The following is a 17,500-nucleotide window of genomic DNA, read 5'->3' as shown; positions in this document are numbered from 1 at the left end:
GTCCTGGTGACACACTGCGCTACAGGCATTTTGTAATTTTGGGAATCGCCTGTTTTACATCAGAATTACTATATGTTCCTTTTTAGATACCCCTGGCAAACTACACATTGTTCTTTTTGCCACTCTGAAGTTTCTATTGGTGCCAAGTTTTTGTGGTTTACTTGGTCATGTGACCACAAAATACCGCTATTAGGGACAGCGGGGTCAGTAATACCGGGCACCCCGTGGAACACACGGCACATTTTTTGTGGCATGGCTTTTTTGCTCAGGCTGTGGCAGTATCTGTATAAAAAAAAAAGAAGTTCACCAAGTCTTGCTACTGTTTCCACTCTTTCAGTCTCTGGCATTTGTTGTGCATCAAACAGAAAGCTTGAGATCACAGAGGTCTAAAACCGTACTGTACACTACATGGCTGTTGTACAAAGAAATCTGGACCATGTACATGACAGGTTTTTTGTACCATGCCATGGTCTTCCGAGCAGCATTGTATGGCTCCAGCACCTGGTCCGACTTATCCCCGCCTCACATGTTTTTATTGTAGTCCTCGACACACTGTGCCCGTACCTCACACAGGAACTGCTATTCTTGCCTCACTGTGGATGGTGGAGAGGTGAACATCTTTTTTATCTGTGTATTTCATTGGAGCAGTTCCTCACAGTGCAGAGCGCTGTTTCGTCACGCTTCTGTTTCTTGGCTACCAATTGACAAGGAAATCCCTTCCTGTTTGGTCTTACTGTGCCACAAGCCATTGTTTGGGATGTGTACAAGGCCCTAAACAGAGAAATGATCTACAGACAAATGGTAGTCCAGGTTTAGGAGGGGAAAAACCATATCCAACACAATTCTCTCACTTTTCTGGAACCATGAGCGGCAGCCAGGCGGCTCAATCTGAGAATCCTTCCCGTGTACACTCTGAACTGATGAGTGTACCCAGTCGAGCTCTCAGAGTTTGTATAGTTTAATCCCATAACGGGCACGTTTCATGGGAATGCACTGAATGTATAAATATAAATCTAATTTAGGTTTATCCCCCAGTCCCATAAGAAGGGACAAACCCCAGAACGTTTTCATTTCTATTACATTAGTGGGGACACACACAGAATGTGGCCCCAAGTTGTCTGCATGTTGTGCCATATATTGTTGGGCATACGAATTGGTTACGGTAACCAAATATTCAAACAGGTCATAAGTGATGAACAAGTTAATTGGGATAAATCCAGTTGTGTTCATCCTGGTACCTGGTGTGCCAGAAAAAGGAGAATTTTGAGGCTGGATGTTGTTAGGGGGAGTCCAGTAGCAGAGTGGCTGAAATCTACCATCCCTTGGTTCAGGCCCACCTACTGTATCCTGTTCTTGTAGGGGCTCAGGCTTAATGTCCATCGGCTCCTCTTCCTCACCACTGCTTGATACTTCATTGGAGAAAGTGTCACTTGGCACATACTCACTACCAGATTCATCGGACAAAAAAAATCACCCTCCGAGTCAGACTCCATTATGAGGTCAGCAACAGCCCCTGCACTGAGCCACCACCTTGCATTTTACTGACCAAAATAAAACCTCCACTGCCCAGTACAAATAAAATTATAAATGAAAAAATGCAAAAATAAAATTATACCTTATATAAATGCAATGTGTGTTGTGAGAGGATAATTCAATAAAAAAACAAAAAACAAACACACTTTAATTGTAGTAAATTAAAAATAAAATCAGTCCAGCAACTGCAACAAATCGTTTTTGAGATGTCGGGAAAGGATTAATTAAAAATAAAAACTAAAATAGCTTGGTTGGATAAGTGTCCACCCCCTTGTAATATCAATCCTAAATTAGCTCAGGTGTAACCTATTACCTTCAAAATCACACACCAAGTTAAGTGGCTTCCACCTGTGTTAAATTGTAGTGATTCACATGATTTCAGGATAAATTCAGCAGTTCCTGTAGGTTCCCTCTACTGGGTAGTGCATTTCAAAGCAAAGACTCAACCATGAGCAAGTCCTTGAGTGCCCTTCCCAAGACAGTTGAAAATGGGATGGAAGTTCATCTTTCAGCATAACAACGACCCAAAGCACACAGCCAAAGCTACACTGGAGTGGCTAAGGAACAAAAAGGTAAATGTTTGAGTGGCCCAGTCAGAGCCCCGACCTAACTCCAATCGAAAATTTGTGGCATGACTTGAAGATTGCTGTCCATCAACGCTCCCTAAGGAACTTGACAGAGCATGAACAGTTTTGTAAAGAAGAATGGTCAAATATTGCCAAATCTAGGTGTGCAAAGTTGGTAGAGACCTATCCCAACAGACTCACAGCTGTAATTGCTGCCAAAGGTGCTTCCACCAAGTATTAACTCAGGGGGGGTGGAGACTTATCCAATTATGATCTTTCAGTTTTGTATTTTTAACATATAATTTTTTCTCAGTATTTTTTTTTTTCCCTTTAACAGTGTGGAGTATGGTGTGTAGCTATATGTAAAAAAGAATCCTAATTTAAATGCATGAAACTCTGAGGCACTGACACCACAAAATGTGAAAAAAGTTCAAGTGGGTGTAGACTTTCTATAGGCACTGTGTGTATATATATATTTAGACCTGTACAGTATAAATTGAAAAACCACCCCCCAAAAAAAATCTAATAATTACTGTGAAATCCTAGAGAGAAATGGGGAGGTGAAAAAAAAAAAAACATAACCTAATAAATAAATCAATAAATACTAATCAAAATGCCCCCCCCCCCAAAAAAAAAAAAAAAAAAAAAAAATGAAATGAAAAAAAAAAAAAATAATGTATAACATTAAAAAAAAAAAAATCTGATCTGAAATATACAATGAGATAATAAAATCAGTCAATTATAAAAGTTATTTTGGCAAGTCACGGTAGAACATCTATATGATGTCCAATACAATTATATGTGTTGTGAGGGGAAAGGTGATAACTCAATAACAAAATAAATAATTAAAAAAAAAAAACACAATGAAAAAATCAAAGCCAAGTCTTTCACAATTGCAATACAATATATTTTTTACATAATATAAAGTTTTTATTTATTTATTTATTTTTTATTTTTTAATGGAGCAATAGAAAAATAAACTTAAACCAACAACTCCAATCAAATCGTTTTTAGGATATGGGGAAAGGAGAGGGGGCAACATGCATGTGTAGTATAAATTTAAAAACCAACCCCCAGAAACACAAATCGTTGACAAATCGTAGAGAGAAATGGAGGGAGCTGAAAAAATATATATCCTACAAAATAAATGTAATAAATTACAATCAATATCATTATTTAAAAAAAAAAGAAATGTGATGAAAAGAAAGAGATCAGATGAACAGGAAAAAAAATCTGATGAAATATACAAAGATGGACAAAAGATTTTTGGGGGAAGGTAGAAGGATTAAATTAAACCTAACAAAATTATAAAGGAAGAAAGAGAACTATAGGGATTGCAAAAATAAGATACAGTATTCGTAAAGCAGATCTATCTCACTAGCCTAACAGTTTCTCTCCAGCTAACTAAACCAGACGCAGTTTCACACACAGTAACTATATATAAAAAACACATGGTTCCTAATGTTTACTTTTACCCTCTGATCGCCGAGTGTACGCCACTGGACAAAAAAAAAAAAAAAAAAAAGGTTGCAACTGCAGTACCTCCCACATACTTGACATATTACAATGGTGTCATGTGATCAGAGTCAGAAGCGGGAAGCATCTTCCTCGACCATCAACATCAACAAAACAAGATGTAGACAAAGAGTCAGATGTTACTTCAAAGTTGATTTCATGAAGCACAGCTCAATAAAACAGCTACTAATCAAAGGTAAACATTTATTATTATTATTATTATTATTATTATTATTATTATTAATCCTCACTGAAAAGAAAATGAATGTTACACACAGATTGTTTTAAATTCATTTGGGATGTTTCACAGTACAAGCCAAACATAGTCACTGCTTGCGTTCTAATAGGTTGTAAATTACATTTAACAACTGCGTCACATCAAATATATTTTATCCGTATAATACAATGAAATTAGCCACCAACCTAATATGTTATGCAATAACTCCTTGATGAGCGATCCCGTTTTTAATAATGACGTTCCAGGTACATCCGCAGCACAGGTAAAGCACTTTTTATGATGTGACAGACATGTCTGTAGCACAGGTTAAAATATGCATTTTTTCTTTTTCTTTATAGATGCTATTGGCAAAAAATACAAGCTGTTCAGAACCTCTAACTCAGGGATTTCTGATTTATGAGGTTTAAGCTTACCATTTTTGTTCTGCCAGCCTCAGTAAGTGGTTACATACAGACTCTAGGAATCTAAATGTTTGAAGCATCATGTAACTTTTCCTTGAGTTTTAACATTATTTCAGGTTTACTACTGAAAACAAAAACAGTTCAAGGAAAGACTACAAAGAAAACACTTGTTGTTATAAAGGCTTTGATGTTGGATACAACGAAATATATTTTATCCTGGGTTTACTTAATACTTCTTTCCTGTTTTTTTTTTTGCTGTCAAAAGCAGTAACTTCCTTGTAGACAGTGATTTAAGGGAGTATATATATATATATATCTGGTAAAAAAAAATAAAAAAAAGGGAGACAGAATCATTAACTAACACAAAGCGCAAACTCAGGCAAAACGAAAATAAAAACTGTTTACCAAACAGGCATAATAACTACAAATCTGCAAATAACCTTAATATAAAAGGAACTGAAAATAAGGGTATGAATTTCCTGATCTGTCCAAAAGCTGTTTTTACAGGTGGTTGTGAGCCAATCTACAACACTAATGTGGCACACTCGTCTCTTTGATGGTTAATTGTACTGGATTACTGTTTGGCAATCAACCAACACTACAGCGTGGAGGGACCAATCACTTCATTTAACGATTTGTCCCTGGGTCCCTCTCAGAATGCCAATGTACATCACCTTGCTGCCTGGGATTGCTCTGTTGTCGTGGTAGGCAAGATGGGTGACTGGTAATTATGAAGGGCAGACAGAAAAGACAGTGACAAAACAATGCAAATGAGTACATAAGAGACTCCCTCGTCCGTCAAAGGAACAACACCAAATCCCAGGAAGCTTATTTGCTGTCTCTGCTAGTACAAACGCACATTAAATGATCTATTAATTATTGTTGACTTAGTCTGAATTTTAAATAATAACCATATATTATTTTATGGGAGAGATGTATTTTAAAACATTTCAATCCAATATATGCTGTACAACAACAGCAATATAAATGTAATGAAATGTGTAGCATTTTTAATACTCATTTTATGTCTTCTGCGAACTTGCCAAGAAAAAAAAAAATGAAATAGGCCTACAGACGTACGGTCTTAGTTTGAAATATAATAATTTCCTGAAAAAAGCAGAGTTGTTCTTTTCTTCTGGACAAATTAAGGGTTTCTATGCAAACATGAAATCTTCCACTCATTAACTAAAGAATCAGCAATTTAATGAACAAGTACCTAAAATAATATATGGCATAATTACCCTGGAACCCTGTTTCACCACAAATATTCCTTAATAACATCTATGTGGTAAAATTAAGCCCTATCTCTTTCCATCAACGTTTTTCGGTAATACTTACTTATTTGTACGTCTCTGGAACTATAGCACAGTTTCCGGTGTACAGCTAGGGCCTCTGGCTTAAAAAACAACAAAAGCCTGTTTTGTTCCTTAAACTATTTTAAACACATACCAGCATTACTTGGAATCTGGCCAGGTATAAAATTCCATCAATACTGACACCCTACAAACACATGTTACCAGTAACCACTATTGAGCCTGAAGAAATAAATGTAATGCTATACCATTGGCAATGTAGCAGTTGGCAACTTGACCGAAATTCTTACTGGAAAGGTATGCGTGTACATTCCGTCTAAAAGAAGTTTCACAAGTCAAATGTCTTCAAAAACTGAGGTACTTCACAAAATAGAAAAGAAAATCACCTTTTTGAATTTTTAAACAGATTCCAAAAAAATGCATCAAAGATCTCTAAATTGCTTCCCTTATTTTTACTTTTTTAAATTTCAGACAATTATAATAATAAGGCTTTATGGGTGCTGCCAATGCACAACCTTACTGGTTGTCTGGTTAAGTCATGTAAGAATAATAATAATTATCATCATAACAAATGCAAGCCAAACAAAATAACTATGAATTACTACAATGTGCATTTCAGCTGTGTTTTTATTTTTTGAGGTGGTTCTTATTTTAAAAGGAGCAGTGGCACAGAGACCAGTTTACACACCACACCCAAGGTCTCTCCTACAACTACTGTACTGTTAAATACTCTCCCTCAAGCTTGTCATTTAAAGTAATCGCTCCACATTCAACATCAAAACAAAGAAAGCAAGTCTGGCTGCACATATTTAATTTCAACGCTACTAAATCCCAGCAGCTATGACACATTTAAGTCCAAACACTGGACAGAAGAATGGAATTAAAAGCTCTGTTGAGAGCTATGCTGCCACAAATCAGCACAGAGTAGTAACTTTTAGTTACAAAAGATGAAGAAAAGAGTTTCAATAACTCTTATTGTTTTAAATCAGCACTGTGTGGCATGTAAGCAGTAAGGCACGACAGGGTGTGGGATATACTGTAATATCCACACGCCCCGGGTGAGTTGTAAGTCACAAGGTGAAGCCATGGGCTATGTGGATATGTGGATATAAGACTAAATGCCACACCCTGAAGTGCCTTACTGCGCTTATAAAATGGATCAACTAACTAAATAAAAAATAAAATGTAAAAATGTTTTAATTAACAAAAAAGTATTTATTAAATATCCTTCCACCTGACCTAAAAAATAAAACCAAAAATGCATGAGTTAAAAATTATTAATTATTATTAATAATAATAATAATAAACATTGAACTGATTAAAAAAAAAAGAAGCACCATTTATAGATGTTAAGTTGAACAATGTCGTTTTTTAGTTGTTCATTCTGAACAGCAGGCGGAGATGCAGCAAGCAATTTCGAGCAACACTGTGTTTGATTCATTGTTGTCTGAGGAAGTGCAACAGGACAATTACGTTGACCCTTTTTTTTTTTTTTTTTGTGATCCGGGAATAGTGACAGGAGGTATCCACGCAAAATTTGTGGTACCAAAGATATGGCTAAAGATAAAGCTAATTTAAATATGGCTACCATTTTCAAAATTCTAGCGGCGTATGGACATCTACAAGTGATTCGCCCCTTTTTGAAAAAAAAAGTCTCAACCCATAGGAATATGCTGTAATAGTCACACCCCCATGTGACCTGTTTTGACAAATCAGAAGAAAAAGACCCATTTTATAAAGCAATACATTCCCACAAAAGACATACTGACAGACAGGTAAACTGACCAACTTCCATATTTTTTATTTCCTTGATTTGTAAATGTAATTTCAGTGTATGCCCTCTGTATCACAATGTAAATGGTACATTTCTGTATGATTTCTTAGAAAACCCAGTCTGTACTGTGAGAAATGTCTTCTGAAGACCTACGCTAAATTGATCTGTGGTGTAATACTCCATCGATTACTGTTAGCGCTGACTCCACTCACTCACTTAAAAAGTAATGCAGTTTAATAAAATTTTATCTAACATGCCACACATCTGCAGAACAGGAAACAATTCTGGTCGTCACAAACTCAGCTTGATATAACTAGAAGCAGGTCTTTTTTTATACTAAAAACAAAACCTGAAAAGGACAAACATTTATCCACCAAGATATAGGGATAAAGATCGTATGGCATCTTGCTTTGGGATTCAGAATAAATCAGGCTAAAATGAGTTCCATCATCTTAGAACTAAAATTACAAAGATTAAAAAATGTAAACACAAATGAATGTATTTGATTTGCATAATATATTTTCACTCTTAAAGTTGATATGGAAGATTAAGAGGCAGCATTTAATCCTCACTGTCCTAATCCCTAACATTACAAAGATAGACATAAATGCATGTCTGCTTTTTAAATTGACTTGAAAAAAAGCAAATTCCGGATGAAAAGGGAGGCATATTTATATTATGGTGATTTAAAATCTGTCGCCTGAACACTTCTTCCCCACTGCATTAACTGACCTGAATTTTACACTAAAAGCTTTCTTGTCTGCAGCTCTGTCTGAGACAGTCCAGAGATTCTTTACTTATGCACAGGCTTTTTAATTTTCCCTATACTTAACAAAAAACATACAAATTGAAATATGTGACATTTCGAAATCTTACATGAAATACTCTTCTACTATTATGTCGGCTTCCGGTAGACTTTTGCGCGCTATCATACAAAAAAACTTCTGTTGCTTATTACATCTCAAAAAACAAACAAAAAATTAGGAGTTTTAACGACAACACAACAAAAATCCTAAAATTCAAGGTGTTGCAAAACTTTTGGTCATAGCTATACATTAAAAAAAAAAAAAAAAAAAGTAATTTTAAAAAAATTTAAAACAATAAAATAAATGTTATATTTATAAACTTAAATCATGACTTGTTCTGTTTATTTTTGTTTGCCAAATATTGTTTAATATATATTCACCAATTTAATAGAATTGCAAAAAATCCACAATGCTAGCACTGAAATACATAACTCATAAATGGCGCTTCCTTCACATAATTTTGAGCAACATAAACATAAAATCAGCATTTTTTTGCGGTGTATTGGTGTTAAACTTTTAAAGCCACTTCTTAAGATAACATTAAAGACTCGGTAGCTAAAATAAAAAATAAAAAATAGATTTACATGAAATATTGGTGCTCTAAGAGTTCTTCCATAGATATTAAATAGGTTCCAGGTAATAAACTCAACTCTGTATTAGCTGAACTGAAAAGGAGATTTGTGGAGAAAAGTAAACATCAATCTAGTTACTAGGTATTTTAAGCCTTTCCCAGCATTTATTGACTTAGTAAACCCCAAGCAATTGAGAATTTTAAAGATGCAGGCTTAGTTCTTAACTTATGTATACAACCGTGAGCTTGTAAATGACAACAGGGTTCCTCTACCTCACTTTCATGAGTAACATTGTGTTAAGCTGTTTTGATATTGTTGAGCTGTTTTGCACAATGGCCACAAACATACATATATAAAAAAAATAAAAATAAATAAAATGGTTATCCTTAAATAGTAAGTAGCAGGGTTCCAAAAAATATAGCGTTGTATGTCCCCATGTGTTGCTACAACTGTCTAAATAACGTACTTATAATTTCGATTTTCATTGTTAACATTCTGACAAATTTTTACACTGAGAACTTTAGTCTGTTTCAATTTTCTTTTCAAAATGGCCGCTCTGTACGCTAACTCTCTGCAGCAAGAGCAATTTTACTATTTAAAAAAACCCAAACAAACAAACAAACAAACAAACAAACAAAAAAACATAACAAGTGCTCTGGCTTTTCTGTGGATTGTTATTACTGTGTTACCTGTTTGACAATGTGGGCAATAATCCTTACATTTGAAAAGTGCTTACAATCCTTTTGAAAAGAGCTTTGAAACAGACTTTAAAGTTATAAGTGTAAAACGCTGTCAGGATGTTAATAATGAAAATTGAAATTACAGGTACGTTATTTAAACAGTTGTAGTAACACCTGGGGGACGTGTAATGCTACATTTTTGAAAACCCAGCTACTTGCTCCAAGTAGTAAATGTCTTTAAAGCAATGTATTCTCAGCCTAAGAAAACTAATTATGTGATGTCCCTAATTGAAACACGCAAATAGCAAGCTGTACATTTTGATAATGGTATAATGACACTCAATATTGCAGAACAAACTCCACTATTAAGTCACGGCAATTACAAAAGAAACTAGTGAAAACTAGTGAAAGTAGAATCAAATTACAAAACATTTTCATGTTGAAGAAATAATTCTGGTCTAATCAACTACCATTCAAATGTCTACACTAATTACACAATAGAAAAAAAAAAATAATATATTAAAACTAGGAACACCCAGAATAAGTCTTCATAGTTCTAAATAAGGAATGTCTGTAAGAAGTTCACTTAATGAACAGCAAATTACAATTACTAAAGTAGTGAATCATCTGTCTTTTTCTCTGTTTGTTTTCACTCTCAACAGCACAGAGTGCACTTTCAGCTAGATCCCATTCAAAATGGCAGACATGCTTATCTTTGGACTTGCATATCCATAATATATATATATTTTTTTATAGAAAAGCTGTAACAGATGTTTCGAATATGAAAAAGAAGGCAGGTATGTTTTATAAATATGTTCTAAACATTAATGACTAACATTTATAAATTACAAGGTACAAGTCTGTTTAAACCTCCACTGCCACTAAGCCAGCAATCATGACAAATTGTTTGGAAACTGATATTAATAAAAAAAAAAATGAAAAAAAAAATGAAAAAAAGTACTTAAATGTGCTTTATTAAATGCTTCTCCATGGAAGAATTTTGTTGACTGCAATCTACGTAGTTGACCGATTCAAATGAGCCTGCATAAGCACTTTTGACATCTAGGCAAAACTTTAATGTTATGTTTTCAGTGGGTAAGCTACAGGTACTGCTTAACATCTGTAAAAAATATATAAATTTTAAATTAGTCAACTATCTGCATATGCGTCACACTAGCTTAGATTCCCCTGCTGGTTGAGGCCTGTGTCAGGCTACTGAAAAGAAGGGCTGCTCAGAGCATGTCTTACAATCAGATAAGCGCTAAACAAGAATGGGCTCACAACTGCATGTTTTCTGAATTAGTGTATTTAAATAGTTCACTTCCATGTTCTTTTTTTTCTTTTTTCTGACTTGCAGAAACATGGAGGCTGTGTTTACTGATTTGCATCTTGTTAAAAAGTAAAGTGGATTTAAACCACATCAGCATTACTAAGTGAATGTCAGTTTTATTCCAGCCTAAAATACAAAATGTCTAGATCTTTGCTCCTCTCAACAACTGAAGTTCATTATTATTATTATTATTATTATTATTATTAAATATTAATAATAATAATAATAATGTTATTATTTCAAATTGTATACTTAGCAAATTGCTTACGTTAGTCATGATCAACACGTCCTTTGGATCAATCTTGCTTTTAATTCAATCTCACTAAACCCTTTACCGCCTATACATTGTAATTCATTTGGAAGTTAAATACCTCCTATTTTCAGACCTCTGTTAGGTAAGCGGATATGACTAATATCACTAATGCTTTAGGCCACTGTTTATGCAGTCCTCTTCCATAATAGGAACTACATTGTCTTTCAGAGAAAAGATTTAGCCAGTCTGCATACCAGGGTCCACTCAACATACCAAGGCCTGCTTTGAAGATTATTGTAATGTTGTTCCTAGAGCACCAAGAGGAAACAAGGTCAGCTTTTTTCTTTCTTTCTACCAGAACAGCCCTTACCTTTGTGACTGTAAGTGTGTGTGTGTGTGTGTGTGTGTGTGTGTGTGTGTGTGTGTGTGTGTGTGTGTGTGTGTGTGTGTATGTATATATATATATATATATATATATATATATATATATATATGAGTAATATATATATAACGAATATATGGTATAGTATATATCTAATATCTATATATAGATATATATTGCTAGACGACGTGCTGCAAGACCATCAAATTTGCATACACAAGAACATTACTGTGTCCATACCTTTTAAAACTAAATTCTAAGATGTACAGTAGTACCGAGTTGTGAACCAAGACATTTACCTGTTTACTTTACATATAAAAGTATGTTCTGGGTTTATGAGAAAAATATTGCACACCATATTGTGTACAAAGGCTGTTTTTCCAATGGGTTAACTTTATCAAAATGTGCTGAAATTCATGAACACAATGCCAAACAAGTAAGTGGGAGTTCTATCAGGTCTATTTCATAGATTACTGATTACTGCTAGCAGTCTAATCCTACTGAACCTAAGGGAGGTAAATCGCATTTTGTTTGAAATCCTGGACAGGAAAGAACAGAAGGTTAAATGAGAGCCTTGCTCTGTAATCGAATATCACACACTACTTATCTATTCAATGAGCAACTAATGTTTAAAATCAATTAAGAAAGAAATAGCTTGTACCTTTGGGTTTACAGCATGTATTAATTAGGAGTTAACAGTTTACATCATCACAAAATACAACTGGCGCTTAGAATATTTCACATGTAGGTGAGTCAACTGATACAAAACAGAAAGAAAAACAAATTAAAATGCATACATGTTGTATTGATTTTATTGGAAATGTCTTACATTCTACATTCCTACTAAAACTGGTACTTAGTTAAATCTGTTTGTGTGTATTCCTTTCTTCCTTTAAGCATCTGGTAATCAGTGAATGTTATAACACACAATTTTTAAAAAAATTATACCATGCAAATCAATTGTTGAATCTGTAATAAAATAAAATGTATATCCTGCAAAGTAATCTTGCCAATACATGTCATTTAAACATTTTACTAAATACAGCAAATAAAAATCTTAAGTTTTTCTGAACAATTTTAGTGATAACAGCTATTAAAATTCCACATTATTTTATTTAAATAACAATCCATCATTTCTTTCTGTTTTCTAAAGAAACTAAGCTAATGGATGAAAAAACTTAAAATCTGTCTAAATGAAAAGAAAGTTTTTATCAATTATATAACATATCTATGGTTTCTTTTTTCTTGTCAAAATATATTGATCATATCTCTATCACTGCATCATCCTTTGTTAAGCTGGTTTAAAATCTCAAGAGAAATGAGGGGAAAAAAAATATGACAGCAGCTCATACCACTCTTTGTTCCCAGTCAGAGGGAGAGGTTCTCTTTTGGTGGTCTGGAGCTTACCGCCCTATATCCTGCCCCATACCTGTCATCCTGAATAGTCTTCACAGTCCCTGCACACAGACAAATGGACTGACCTGGCCAGCCCGCCTGACCCCGGGGTCAGGAAGAAGACCACATCTGGTTATTAATATTGGGGAATTATCAAATGTTATCTTCCAGCACACCAGAGAAAGAGGGGTCTGGGGGTTTAGGGGGGGGAGGTGCAATTACACAGTATGCATCGAATGTCAATCAGCACACATTCTGAACCCAAGCTCTTACCCTCAAGTGCTGAAATGACCATCTGCTTATGACCATGAAGGATAAGGAAAGTTCTATTAATGTCTATGAGGATTAATGAAAGAAGCCCAGACTAAACTCTTTCTTTGTGTCCTCACACTCATCTGTCTTTATGCTTTAATTATTTTTTTTTTTTCATTCGCGGACCTCTGAAAGATTTTCATTGTAATCCGTCTGCAGGTGAAAGCAGAGATAATTTGAATAATCTGCCCATTCATTATGTGGGGCAGAGGGCTAACAACCAGAATGAAATACATTTATTCATGGAAAGAAAAAACATCACCTTCATTTTTTGTTTGTCTCCTTTTACTGTATGGCATCTGGGATTACAGTCGCCTTCCGTTTTATTAGTTAATCCCTTTCCTCCCCTCACTGCAGCAATCTGACGGCTGCTCAGTAATTCATATTCAGAGTACACTCCTTCTGCAGCAAATAATTGTTTTCATTTTAGCAGATTTTGCCATTGTTGTTTTGAAGGTCCTAATAGTGGTCAAAATGCCATGTGCAATAAATAGCGAGATGCAATTATGAACAGAAACAGCCTTTTCTATATCTAATAATGTTGTGTTTCATTCTCTGGTGAATTTTTTATGCAAATACATTCAAGCTGCTGTACATTTATATCAGATTGGTGCAATGACAGTCCAATAATTAGAACTGCATATATCTGGGTATTTGATTTTCAAATGAGAAGGCTAGGGCTGTCTTACTGTAATGAGTGTGGTATTACAGCCTGGTTAATAACAAGCCACTCAATACATAGCCATCTTCTGATTGAAAAAATATGCAACAAATAAAAAAAATCCTCCCTGTCCATTTTGGGCTCATGTTTCCCACTCTCCATTGTGCTTCTAAACCTTAAATATAGTGTTATCATCATTATCGAGAATAATGAGATAGCCTATTCCACTGTCCTCTGGGAATAAGTTGTAGTTAAAGTCACTAGAAGACTAAATCCCACTTGTGTCCCTTTGCTCATGATAGAGACAAGCATTATGTGTACATTGGCCCTGGCGGATTTAAAAAACGCAAATATGCAAATGGATATGAAATCCAGACGCCATTCTGCTTCACTGATGACAGATGCAGGGGAAAAAGAGGTTGGCGTAATTTAGTAGTTCATCGCTTCTGACTTTTAGCCAGAGATGCACAGTAGACACCCTTAAGTTAAAATACTCTAGAGTCTAAGGGCACCTGAAGAACAGGTGCTGCATGGTATTTGCACTTCCTTGCATAGGATTCTTGCAGACTGACCGTGACAATTCTTGGTTTTAAATGACCCAAGTTTACTGTCTACACTGAGCCAAGTTTATGATCTCCTTTCTTTAAAAGCAACACATATTTCCTGGCATAACTTTTACTGTTTACTATATACACCAAAGAGAGCACTGGTTTTCTTAAAAGGTACTATTTTAATCAACTATCTTTGATTATAAAATGTGCAATTAATATTACATCAAGATTCATTTGTATTACTAAAGTGAATCAATACTATGCTGCTAATGTGACTTAATATTATTATTATTTTGTCTGGAAAACCTAAAACAAAACAAAACAAAAATCTAAAATGTACAGTCTGAAGCAGTGATAAAACACTGAATATGCTTTTGTTGGTTTCTAAAATATTATTTTTTTTTGTCATAAAGATATTCTATATTTCAAGCCCATATGGAAAGGTCATCAACACTGTGTTCTTTTGTGTGCTTTGCCAAACTACCCAGTCCCATATGGCTTTTACCTTAAAACATAAAAGAGGTGTATTTCTGGTCAAATAAAGAAATACTTTTTTACTAGCACATGTCCATGGATAAAACAGTCTTATTCCTGCCAAATACATTAAAACGCCATCTGTAAAACAGATTTCCATTCAATAGTTTAAGGTAAGGGCAGCTGGGCACATGAAGGTTCCTGTGTTCTAAACTTTCACCTTTAGCCTTTCAGCCACTCATTATAGGTATTATACTCCCACCTGCAAACCATTACCTAACAACTAATTTAAACAATCAATAACATTCTCAGATAAAACAAATTATTTTAATCCTTAATTTTTACACCAGCCAAGAATGAAAAATAAAGGTTAAAATGTTATTGCTCAGATACTACTTAATATGAAAAGTCTCTTGATACTTATTGGTAGTGTACTGTACTTATTATACAGTATATTTTGTAATGGGCACCAGGACACTCAAATAAATAAAAACTAAAGAGAGTTTAAATAATGAGTAGCACACCATGTATGTTGTAACTGTATAAATCTGGCTAAAAGAAGAAAAAAAAAATAGTGTGGAAAAGCATCTACTGAATCAAAAAATAATATCAAAAAAAATCTATTCCACTTGGGGCTATAAAAACCCTGTCTTTGCTAGGCCTTTCTCACCTTTTAATCTTCAATCTAGTCTTCCTACTTAATGAGAAATGCTCTTTGTTGCCATGCAACCTTTTTATTTGCTAAGAGAATTACTGAACCCCTCATTTCAAACTGCTAAGGATTTCTAAACCTTTTCCCATAGTTTCATTCTTTAATGCAAGGCCTCAAAATTCTTTCAGGACTTCATTTAGCTCATGCTGACTTCACTGTGCAGGATTTACCCTTTGTTGTTCGGTTAGTATCAGCTGCATTACTTACCCTGTCTGAATACATGAATAATATGAGATTGCAAAAAGGGTTTCAAATGCAACTATAAAGCAGACTAGTGAGTTTGAGAGCAACAAGAACAACAAACATTTTTTTTAGAATAATTATTGTGCATAAAGAATAGATTTGCCTCTTAACTGTACAAAATTATTTAAACAGTCACATGTTTCTCTACTATTGCTTATTCAGTGCAGTACAGTAAACCTGTATTATCCAAACAAACTAGGTTTATAATAGTACAGATAATCAAATTATGACTGTAAAACAATACAACAACAAAAAAATACAATACAATCCCTTTAACATACAGTACTGCTAATACCAGTCATAGAGGGCTGGTTAGTGCATTTTCAATGACATCCTAGAATAGCACCACACAAATCCTGGATAATCAAGTTTGGATAATCAAGGATTTACTATATTAGTATTACTCGTTGACCACTGTATGAACATTATTTCTAACTAACTGTCCAAAGCAATTTTTTTTTTTTTTTTTTTTTTTTTTTAATGCACAGCCAAGTCCACAGTATGCTAAAGGGGACTAATGCTGTTAAAAAAATTATATTAATATACTTTAAACTGAAACAGACGTTAAGAGTTTAAGATGTCAATCACTGATGTCAGCATGTTATATTTTATGTAAGATGTTATGCAATCATGCCACTCTAGAGGTGAACACCAGAATATCCATAAGTCAGTAATTAGGCACTGTACAAGACTACTGCTATGCTTACTGTTTTTATCATTATTGTATCAGCACATATTATCTAAAGTATAACTATACCTCAAAATGTACCACCCTGCATAGTCTGTAAAATTACAGTATGCACTAAAAACGCACATCTTTGATTACCTCCTTGAACTCACGGGGCAACTGGGTCTGTTTCCATGATGTTAAAAACCCCTTGTCACTCCACTGGTGACAACCAGGAATATATTAAATGAAGACTTTGGAAACAACAGTGATTTCTCTGACCATATCACTAAAGTTTATTGATATTTTTGCGAGAACTCAATTAACTTTGATTTTCAAATGTAAACATCCTGACTGGAGGATTATACACAATATGCTTTAGAGGAAAAAGTTGGGTTTACCAAAAAAAAATGAATAAATTCCAATTCCCTACAATTCCAGTTTTTAAAATGATGTGAATAGTTCACGAACCCTTTTGAATTCAACAGACCACATACACATAGGTATTAACCTCTGTGGTCTTAGCTATATGAATATATGCTGCTGTTACTTGTTTTGTTTTTTTTCTGTTTTAATTTAGCCTTCCCTCTGACATTTTGACCCATTTCTTTAATACACTAAAAGCTGCCAGACTTGCTAAAAGAGAAAAAGATGAACAGAGGGGATTCCATCTCTTTGAACACTAAGGTTAAACTAAAGTGCCACAAATGTTGAGAAGTTTAGCTTTTTCTTGAATGAACAAAAACTGAGCAGGCATTCTAGAAAAAACAAAAAAAAACAAAAAACCCCACACATTTAAACTCTGTTGCATCTTACTGCCAGCTGTAAAGCTGTCAGTGACATACCTTGTAGAGTTTCAGTGCCGCCTCATGCCGGTGGTTGGTTTTATGCAGACGCAGTTTATCCACACTGTTGGTGTAGTAGTCACAGGCATTGCACTTCAGGTGCACAGGGTTGCCGATAGCGATGCACTTTAGCCTCCACTCATTAGCTTTGCCCCCTTCTTTGATGTGGGCCACCAGTTGATATTTCTGCATGTGTTTGTCGGTCTTGCAGTGGAGTTGAAAGTTGGCTTTGAGCTGGGTGTTGTAGTTGCAGAGCTTGCACTGGTAGATGTCTCCA

At 34.6% G+C, this 17,500-nt stretch overlaps 1 protein-coding gene across 1 annotated transcript in view; it reads right to left on the bottom strand.

Moving 5' to 3' along the window:
* The window catches only part of LOC121313418 (zinc finger homeobox protein 4-like), a 101,438-nt gene that overhangs the window by 61,757 nt on the left and 22,181 nt on the right, over nt 1-17,500 (bottom strand). The window contains exon 3 of the mRNA XM_041245937.1: nt 17,224-17,500. This exon is cut by the window's right edge and continues 226 nt beyond it. Coding sequence (XP_041101871.1) covers nt 17,224-17,500 — 277 coding nt within the window. The remainder of the gene's footprint in view (nt 1-17,223) is intronic.

Source organism: Polyodon spathula, chromosome 3, assembly GCF_017654505.1.
Source record: "Polyodon spathula isolate WHYD16114869_AA chromosome 3, ASM1765450v1, whole genome shotgun sequence".
Lineage (NCBI taxonomy): Eukaryota > Metazoa > Chordata > Actinopteri > Acipenseriformes > Polyodontidae > Polyodon > Polyodon spathula.
This window is presented reverse-complemented; position numbering and strand designations above follow the sequence as displayed.